Source organism: Nicotiana tabacum, chromosome 11 (genome assembly GCF_000715075.1).
Source record: "Nicotiana tabacum cultivar K326 chromosome 11, ASM71507v2, whole genome shotgun sequence".
NCBI lineage: Eukaryota > Viridiplantae > Streptophyta > Magnoliopsida > Solanales > Solanaceae > Nicotiana > Nicotiana tabacum.
In genome coordinates this window covers 129994261-130004674 of record NC_134090.1, presented here as the reverse complement: position 1 = coordinate 130004674, position 10414 = coordinate 129994261, and the positions used below count along the sequence as shown (strand labels likewise).

Genomic DNA, 10414 nt, shown 5'->3' with positions numbered 1-10414 from the left:
TTCCAGAAGAGTAATATGAAACAGGTGAAGAATAAAATGAAATCGGGTGTTTTGAAGGGCTAAAAGGATTTTTGATGGGTCGGGTCGATCTGGAGGGTTAATGGGAGGGATGAAACATGTGTTGGGGTGGTGTCATATTTAATGAGCAATCCGAATTAGCCATGTGACATTAATAATTTTTTATTAATATATAGTCCGTTAGAAATAAGGGTACATATAGGCTAGATCTTTAGCGGTTTGGTCACTTTTAGGAAAATGGGCGGATGAAGGTCATTTTTAGACTGAAACAAATAAGTTAGGCGTAGTTTTCACTCTTTTTTTAAAGGAAAATAACTTATGTCATAAGTAAAGGAAATTATTTTCTTCATTTTGGTAAAAAAAAATCTTTCTCTAGATATAAAATATTTTCGATATAAAAAAACTGTACACAATGAAATATATTTTTTGAAGAAAACATTTTTTTGCCATCCCAAACCATTTTGTTTAGAATGCGAAAAGGTGTTCTTAAATAAAAATTTAATAATACCTCTATTTTATTTTAAGTGATGTTCTTTTTCCTGGTTCATTTTAAAAAGTTCAATACGGTTACATATTTGAAACTCTTTATTCTTAACATTTCATTTCAGCCTTTAAGATTTTCTTACTAGAGCAGCTAATGTTTTAAAAGTCTTTTTTACAATTTGATTCAATCAAATGCAGTCATTTTTTTTAATGTAATCATTTAAAATTTGTTTGCCTTCCCTTTTTCCAATCCAAATACACAAAAGGAAGTCTGGTGCACTATGCTCCTGTTATGCACGGAGTCCGGAAAAAGACCGGACCACAAGGGTCTATCATACGCAACTTTACCCTGTATTATTACAAGAAACTGTTTCCGCCGCTCGAATCCGTACGCCGATAAGCAGCTCTAAATAACATTCATTATGTTCGAGATGTTTTAAAACTATTTTGATTAATAAAAGTAATTTATATTTATCTAATAAGTAGCTCTAAATATATGTAAATTTTAATTTATTTTTAAAAAAATAATCAAGAATCAATATCCAAATGCACATTATTAATACTTGGGAATTGTCCTTGCCTTCCAGTTTCGAACTCTCTTTCATTTTCGTAGGTGTATGCGAGTGTAAAGGGGGAAAAAAAGGAAAAGAAAGGGGGGCAAAGGTGGAAATAAATCCCACTTCAGTACCATTTGCCGTCAACCTCCTCTTCATTCTACTTGTATTCGCCGCTCGCAATGGCTCTGCGGCAACAGCTGAAGAATGTGAAAACCTTGTTGCAGAAATGTGATGGAGGAGAAGTACCTTTGCACCATCCCTTATTCTACGCCGCTCAAGGTCTTCGATACCGAAAACTACAAGTCATTCTCACTACTGTAAGTTATTCTCTTTCACTTTTGCACTGACCCTTTTGCAAGTACAGAAGCCTCATTCTCTCTCTTTTCTGATTACATTTTTCAATATTATTGAACCAATTGTCACTGACCCTTCACCAATTACAACAATTTACACTGGCCCTTTTGTTCAATAATATTGATGTTTTACTAAGCAGAGCATAGACAAGCTTGGAAAAGCAGGGGAAACGGTGAAAGTAGCACCTGGGTATTTTCGCAACCATCTTATGCCCAAATTGCTGGCTGTACCCAATATCGACAAGTACAGGCATCTTATGGAAGATCAGCGAAAGGTTCGTTCCATTTGTACTGTTTGGTTTTAAATCTTGAAATTGCTCTGAATAGGATTATTTTGTTGCGAGAATTTGATATGTTGGTTCTTTTATTCTCCTGTCCTGAACTTGAATTTTGGAGAAATTTTGAGTATATGATATGTTAATGTACCTAAGAGGGGAATTTGATGTACCCTAATAAATAAAATCAAAAGCGTAAATAGGAGTCTATCTCCAATAAGCATTGGAGTAGGTCTCCACTAAAAAGGACGAAGAACACCCTAAATACAAAGCTCTCTTTCAGATATCCCATCAGAAAGGTAGGTCGGACTTGGTGAAAATTTGAAAGAGTTTAGACTTTTGGTTTTGGCCTCTTTTTTAGTACCCTAATTCTCTTTTTGGCTTTGATACCATGAAATAAAATAGAGAAAAGAACTTCAAGAGAAAAAATAAATAAAACCATGGTGCTACGAGAGATAAAAAAAGAGTGTTCTCTGATAAGTCTTGGTGGGCAGATTTACGTGATACCTGTGTTGACGGGAGGTAGGAGGTACTTGGTGGTATAGTCTTGGAGCGCACAAGTTGGCCAGGATATCACCGTCATTATAAAAAAGTCCCTTTGAATGGCTCGCTGCCTATTTAGTTAGTACTTTTTTATGTTTTGATTCTAGAACAGAACTAGAGATCCTGTCTCCCTCCCTTGAAAACTCCCCTTGATTAGCTCTCATAGTTTTGCTGAACCTGGCTATCTTGAAAATTGTTCTAGTCTTATGTTTCTCGTTTGTTTGAAGTACAGTTGCAATGCAAGCACTGTTCTGCCCTTGTCATACAAGTTTCCCATCTGCAAAAAAATAATATACTCTTTGTTATCAAACTACATCCAATAAAGTTATGCGAGATGGATTTCCCGCTTCCCATTGTATTTATTCAGAAGGAGAAAAAACTTTCTTTTTCTCCTCTGCAAATGTATTTATTCAGAAGGGGAAAAAACTCTCTTTTTCTCCTCTGCAAATTTTCGCTTTTTATTACATATCACAAACAGATATCTTAGTGCACCTACCGTTGAAAAGGCTGAGTATTTGGGACAATGATATGGATTTTCCTATGTTGAGCATGTGGCATACCCTTGCATGTTTTGCGATCAACACTGTGTAATAAACATTTGGGCGGTTGGCCTTCACACTTTTTCACACTGTAAGTGGTGCCATTTGTGAATAAAGTAAAATGAGCTTGATTTTCTCCTTGCTTTCTTTTTGCATATTAATTAAGTTCTCTTGAGATGCTGTATTCATCTGTTTAGTGTTTTAAATCTGCTGCCTCTACCAGCTTTACCAACGTGAGGAAGTTGAAGAGGTTAAAATAGTTCCAGCAACCAAGGAAGATAAGATGAAAGAATACCAGATGGCAGCAAACCGCCTGGATAGAACTAAGTTGGTCAGTGTCTTATGCTAAAGCTCTGTGGAATTTTTTAAAACAGTCTTCAGTAATGATTTTCACTAGTCTTTTATCATATCTCATGAAAATTGATCATGAACTTCTTACTACCCTGTCACATCCTGCTATTTTTTCCTGAAAAAGGATACAGAAGAGGAAAGTAAATCTACCTGATCATCTTTTATCTCACACTAACTGTTCATATTGGCGAACTAGCATAACTGGTAACTGGTATAGATTTGTTGTAACAGTGACTGAGTCGTGCTATAATTGATAGTGTTTCATAAGGTTCAAGAGTCATCCCTTCGTTCTCTTAACTATTTCAGATACATTTTTGGTAATTGGGCTATCAGTAGTTCTTCGCCTCTTTTTCTTTCATCTGAACTGCAATTTGTTTTCAGGTTCTTAGAAAACTCGCAAAGAAACCGTTGATGAAAGATGACAGTGGTAGGACTTTCATTCAGGAACCTATTGGAAAAGATGAAATTGTGGCTGAGGTGATACTTTGTCCCTAACTTGATGTCTATGTTCTCTTTTTATTTTTCCATTCAAAAATCTCGGTTGATAACCTTTGCCTTAAAAGTGATGTGCTCTGTAAAACCCGGGGAAGAGAAAATTTACAGTAAGTTCAGACTTGCGGAGCTTGCTTTTCTTTAGTGACAGCCAGGCAGCTTCTTTCTTCTCTTTTTTTTTTCCCTCTAAAAGGTGCTTATTGTCACTCTCTATGTTTTTTAATTCTTTTCTCTTTGTGTTATAACTTTTCTAAAATTTTGGTTTTACTGGTATTGTGCCCTAAATACCTTTTGGGGGACAAAAAATCTCTATAGTCTTCTTTATATCCCCCAGTGGGCCCCTTTTCCGAGTCATGTGTGTTGTTGGTAATTTTTTCTTCGTAGATTAAGTTTTTGGTACATAATACTGGGTTTCTCTAGGATATAGAAGTCACTTGGTGGACAAGGTAGTCTTTTTCCTCACTGGTTTCCAAATTTAGGTCGGCGAGGATTTAAAACCGGTAGTACATTAAAAACTCTAAATTTGCACTTATCGCAAAAAAGAGTTACAGTTTCTCTCAGCAATTCTGCTTTATGTTGGAGTATATGGAACACTGGAATAGGAGATCTTTTCATGATAGTGAGAACAATGTAGAAAGCATAAAGAGATCTTTCTTTTCAATTGTGCTTTTCATGATAGTGAGAACAATGTAGAAAGCATAAAGAGATCTTTCTTTTCAATTGTGCTTTTGGTGTAAAGAGAAAATACCATGCTGTATGAATAGTTGGCCACATTTGGTGGAAGACAATGTATGACTCAAGTAGAGTACATGCACATCTTATACATGTTTTTTTGACATGGATTTGGTGTTTATTAAACAATATTTGACGTATCAAAAAAAATTCTGTTCTGTAGTTCTAATCTTGGCTGTGATGTTTCTGGGATGGTTAGAGTAATGCCAGCAGTTTCTTATCTCTTCTTCCTTCCCCTTTTTATATTTTTCCAGTCCGAGCCTTGAGACTCAAATTCCATCACCGTTCAGTTTGTTCACTTGGCCAATCATTTTTCTCTTTCCCAATAATTGTAGGACATTAAGGTGCCCTTCATTACCTGTACTATTTTACCTGACTATGTGTATCAGCACCATATATGTCCACTACTCTCTTCCTTCTTTGCCAGTTCGTATTTCTATTTGCAACAAATCCTTACTCGTTTTGAAGTCCTTTGAGCTCAGTGCTCCTTTTCTGCAGAAAACCCTAAGATGGACCTTTGGAGTACCTTTTAGGATCTTGTATAGGATGCTATCTGAACAGACACTATACAATTATTGTGCAGAAGTGCAGTAGCCCATTATGATTTGCATCACAGTTGCTTTTGGGATAAAATAGTTTATTCTCTTTCTAATGTTCCTTAGTGACAGAATTTTGGATCCAAGATAGTCTACAGTTATGGTTTATATGTTTATTATGACTTATGAGTATAGTTGCTTGCTGGAAGCCATACTTAAGAGTTTCTCGTTGTTTCCTTTGCTTGAATCAGCTGGTCTCTCTAGGTTTGTTAATTCCTTTATTATTGACCTGGCTCCACGTTAATGTTTTAAAAGGAACACTGTTACTCAATGGCTAATTGGCTGAAGACAGTCAGGTGTAGCAAATCTGAGTTGTAAAATTTTGGCATGAGGCATTTGCATTTGCCTTTTTCTTAAGGCAATGTGCTTTAAAGGTTTTCCTTCTCTAATGAAAAAGAAGGATGTGTAAAGAAGTAATTTAGTTATTCATAATTTAGTGATCCAAAACATGGGTATGTATTAGAACTAATCTTTTTGGTATGGAGGTTCATAAAACTAATAAAATATGAAGGAAATAGTCTAAATTTTTCGTTTGGGAAACTACACTTAATGTTTTTTCTTCACTCTTGCAAACTGACTTTAGTTCCAGCAATCTCGGTTTGGACCTTTTTCTGTTTTATGTGTGGTGCCAAGTGAAAGTTACTTAAGGAAAGCCTATCCCTGTAACTAGGAATTTCTTACAGCTGCTACCTTGTTTTCTGTATGTGTATTGGCTTGCTGGTGGGATATGTTATTTGCTAAACTGAAAGCCTTACTATCTTAACTGTACATCTAGATCACTAGTTATTTGCTTCATCTTCTTGCTCTAAACTGTTTGTGGAAAGACTAGATATAGAAATCACTTCCAACTTTCTTTTCTTTCGAAATCTTTTCTGTGATTACTCTGTTAGGGGTTTAGTTTCGTAATTTGATGTCCACTTCTGATATTTTCCATTGAGAAAATAGCCCAGTGTCCGTCCTTATGACCGAGTGCTTGAAGACTACTCTAGTACATGGTGTTTAATGAATACTTGAAGTTCTCACAATCTATGTGTTGGAGTGTGTGACCATTTCATCTAAAAGCTTAAGCTGTTAGAGAGAGCATACTTTTAGTTATTTAATTGCCTCTTCAACACGCCCCCTCACGTGCGGGCGTCATTTTTTTCAATTGGCCAAGCACGTGAGAATTCATTTTTTTTGATAGGGTAAATTGTATTAATCAAAAGGGAGAGAACCGTATACAAGAAGTATACCAAAAAGTAGAGAATTTACATCAGAACATGATTCCCTACAAAAGACGCCCAATCTTCCATACAAATAGGGGCTATATGAGTGCACCAAAAAGCGATCAAAGGCAAAAGACTATTCTTAAGATGTGAAAATGGAGACTCAATCCCCTCAAAAGCTCTCCTATTTCTCTCCCCCCAAACTATCCACATGAGAGCTAACGGGGCGAACTTCCATGCCTTTTTCTTTCTTCTTCTACGGAACCCGGCCCAGCTATATAGCATTTCTTTTACAGTGCTTGGCATCACCCATTGAACACCAAAAAGGTTCATGATCGCCCTCCACAAAGCCGAGGACACAGGGCAATGCAACAAAAGATGATCAACTTCTTCCCCCGAGCTTTTACACATATAGTACCAACTAACAAGAGTAATTCCCCTCTTTCGCAGATTCTCAGCAGTCAAAATCACTCCCCTCGCCGCTAGCCATGCAAAAAAGCACACCTTCGTAGGCGCCTTAGGAATCCAGATCGAGGAGTATGGAAAAGAGGCCTCCTCTCTCACCAATATACTCTGGTAAAAGGACTTTACGGTGAACAGACCATCGCCACGCAAACCCCATCTCCAAGAATCACATGATGGCTGAGGCCTGTCTTGCCCATATAGCAGTGTCAATAAATCTTGGAGCTCCGCAATCTCCCAATCTTGCATGTTCCTTCTAAATGAGAGGTCCCGTACTACCCCCCTACATGCTCCTTACGAATCTGTTGGACCATCAATTCCTTCTGGTTTGAAACTCTGAAGACGTGGGGGAAAGAGACCCTCAGAGTATCCTCTCCACACCACCTATGATTCCAAAAGCTGATTCTCCTTGCATCACCCACCCTGTAAGAGATGTTGCCACTGAAGGATTCTCAATTCTTCATGATGCTCCTCCATATGGTCTTGTGATTGCCTTGGTCCTCCAACCCCCTCCCGTGGAATCGTACTTTTCTACTATGACCTCCCTCCATAGAGCATGCGCTTCTACCCCGAATCTCCACGGCCATTTCCCCATAGAGCATGCTCTTCAAGAAGAAGAAGACTTCTTGTATTTCTGTGTGTATTTTTACATCCCATGAGATTAAGTACTTATACAATGACTCCTAAGACTAAATTAGGAAAGACAATAAATTACTCATTAATTGCAATTAATTATAATGAAGGAAAATATTCTAGAATCAATCTACTCCTACAATTAAGCTTGGAAATCTCTAAATCAATCAATAAAATGGGTGACGAAATGATCATACATTGTATTGTGGAAGATTTCTGGTGTAGTCCATATTCTTCATAATCGTGTTAGAAGAAAGTTAGAAGTAAATGGAGAATGTCTGTAGCAGAACTTACGGGTTTTAATCAAATGTAGACAAACATGCCTTTGGTGAGAAGTGTACGACATGTCAAGATATGGATATGACGTCATACATCTCGGTGCATTATTGGTGACTACTTGTGGGGAAGAAAAGAAAATAGAGAGAAACCAGATAAGCCAATTATTTTAATGAGCGATAATACTTTTTACCGCTACATTTAAGAAAAAGGAAGAAAAGGGAAAACCTTCAAGATGTGCGAATTTGAGAATCAAAAAGATGGTGACTTAGTATAACAATATTAACATTTTATTTAATTACTCTAACTTCAAGATAGGCAAATTGAGGAGCACCCAGGGCTTTGGTTTAGCGGTAACAGCTCAAGTTGTGATGTATGGATTAGGTGAACATCATGGGTTTGAGTCTTGCCACAATTAAAAATCTGGTATTTAAGTGGAGAAAGATAGAGGGACATATGCCCATTATCTACCGAGTTTCGAACCGTGCACCACAAACTGTCGGGGATTCTCTTGGTTGTCGAAAAACCAAAAGATAGGCAACTTGAGGATACGTAAGGAAGTCTCTTGTAAAATATTCTTCAGACATGGTGCATTTAAGCTCTTGAAGAGTTTTACTTGGAAGTAGGAGTTCCTAGGGTTGGATCCGTAGTGGTTTGTTATCTTTTTAGTTGTATGATGTATCCTTGACATGCTATCTTTTGGAGAACATCAGTGTTCCTTTTTTCTTTTCTTTTTGATAATTGGGAATGCCAATTTCGGTCATTGCAAACTTTACATTGGATAGAAATTATTTTGTGGGACCTATCTACAATGTCAAACGTCCAAAAGTATTTGGATGTTATTTTTACTTCCAATTCGCAATCCAAATCTTTATTTTGATTTGCACTTCCAATTAATAAACCCATATCCAATTAGTGATTACCAGAGGCGGATGTACGTGCATTGAAGCGGTGTCACGTGACACCGCTTTGTCGGAAATTTTGATTAAAACTGTTGCTGTAAATGACATGCGAACAGTAAATTTGTACATATTATCTAAAGTGACACCACTTGACAAACATTTAGGTGTTAGCTCAATGGTTAAGCCTTTGGTTAAGTTAGTATAGGTCCAGGGTTCGATTCCTGCATACGTGACCTTTTGTTTTTCTGAGCTTGCCTCTCTAAAAAAGAAGGGCTGGGGTTTCGAACCTCTGACCTCCCCTATAAAATAAGGAGTACAAACCAAAGTAAAATGACAATAATAATTTTATTTTTCACCTTGTAAACGCTCAATTCAGAATAATTACTTCATGAATTTGCAATATTTATTTGTGCTAGCTTGCTATTAGTGTACTCAGCTTCTCAATCTCGTCATCTCCCTGAACTCCTTTGGGTTATCGGCCATCAATTAATTGTGACACCGCTTACTGAAAGTTCTACGCACGCCCCTGGTGATTACCACAAAGTGTAGTGTCATGAAGAGCTGGTTTGAGGGGTTGTGAAATTTAAGGAGAATGTTAAGATGTAACACATCTGTGGTAGGAGTTTTATGGTTTGGACATTTGGTATTGGCATGGGCGCTTTCCATTGAGGAAAATAAGGACAAATTTTCTCCACAATGAAAGCAGTATCTACTGGGGATGAAATCTACCTCCTATTATGACCATGTGAGACCTGACTTGCATTAATAACTTAATGATAACAACTCGGCCAATATTACTGTCGGTTTCTGCACATACTATATCTGAGACTGATCTTGAAAATGACATATAGGAGATTGTGATATATGATTGACATGTCTCCTCCTTTCTCAAACAATTTTTCCTTTTTTGAGATGTCTCCTCATAATGTGTACCCCTCAGCTATGCAGAGCGCTTAGTTGGGAGGGGGAGCCGTATGTCCATTATCTTTTGATTCCATCATTTGATCGACAATATAGAAATGCACAATTGAAGATACTTGATTTGTTGGAAAAAGCCCCATTATTTTGATTTTCTGTTACACTTATATTGATAATACTCAAAAACGTAATACTAGTTTCATGCTTCCAAATTTCTTTCTGCTTTATCAGGTGGTGAGACAGCTCTCTGTTCATATTGAACCGGAACATTTGGTTCTGGATACGCCTTTGCATGTGATGGGTGAGTTTGAAATACCACTGCGGATGCCGAGGTCCATTCCTTTGCCAGAGGGTAAGGTTCAATGGATTCTGCAAGTGAAAATTAGGGGCAGATGAAGCGAACACTTCCAACATCTTATAATACCAAGTATCTGTGACAGAAGTTAAATGATCTCTGCCTTCGAATGTGATGATGGTCTAAGCTTTATTGTTCATCTGTAGTTTTAGCATAGATGGTTGTCTTTTGGCAGAAAAAGATAGCATTTTGTCCAGTTATTTGGACTTTTGGAATAACCTCCTGGAAATTTTTGGGATGATATGAGATTTTTATTACAATTTGATGGTCATTTGGACTGTTTGCCCTTTTCTTTCATCTGTGTATTCTCTGCAGTGCCACAGCTTTGATCAGTATGTTGTGGCGCATATATGGATTAATTAAAAGCATGCTAGATGCATAGTATTTATCATAATTGTCTTTCCATAATGTAACTTTCCTGCAAATTCCCGTTGCCAAAGTAGTCCAGCAATTGTCTTTATTTTCTTCTCACCTTTGGAACACAACTATATGTCTTAACACTCATACTTGGAGTTGGAAATTTCTTCTTCCTTGGATTTAAATTATATATATATTGACATTATTAAGAAGTGATAGTAGGTTAGTTATCATTTTATCAAATAATATCATAAAAATTTACATGTAATTACCTCTGTGCTCCACTTGTGCTGATTTCTGCAATAGTGTTTGTTTTTTCAGTAATCGGTTTCGTAATCCTGAATTCTTTTTTTTTTTCTATCCTCGA

The 10414-nt window shown here is 36.9% G+C and overlaps 1 protein-coding gene across 1 annotated transcript; it reads left to right on the top strand.

Moving 5' to 3' along the window:
* The first annotated feature begins 1087 nt into the window (after positions 1-1087).
* LOC107805444 (uncharacterized) lies at positions 1088-9972 on the top strand. Its single transcript, XM_016629492.2, has 5 exons — positions 1088-1375; positions 1552-1686; positions 2992-3099; positions 3501-3596; positions 9567-9972. Exons 1-5 carry the CDS (start codon positions 1238-1240, stop codon positions 9729-9731), a joined length of 642 nt encoding a protein of 213 aa, XP_016484978.1. The 5' UTR covers positions 1088-1237; the 3' UTR covers positions 9732-9972.
* Positions 9973-10414: the final 442 nt, after the last annotated feature.

What these genes read in the sequence shown, in the direction of transcription:
- LOC107805444 (XM_016629492.2), top strand. Translation starts at nt 1,238, where the DNA reads ATGGCTCTGCGGCAACAGCTGAAGAATGTGAAAACCTTGTTGCAGAAA. An exon ending in TTATGGAAGATCAGCGAAAG is followed by an intron (nt 1,687 to 2,991) that starts GTTCGTTCCATT and finishes TGCCTCTACCAG; the next exon opens with CTTTACCAACGTGAGGAAGT. An exon ending in GCCTGGATAGAACTAAGTTG is followed by an intron (nt 3,100 to 3,500) that starts GTCAGTGTCTTA and finishes ATTTGTTTTCAG; the next exon opens with GTTCTTAGAAAACTCGCAAA.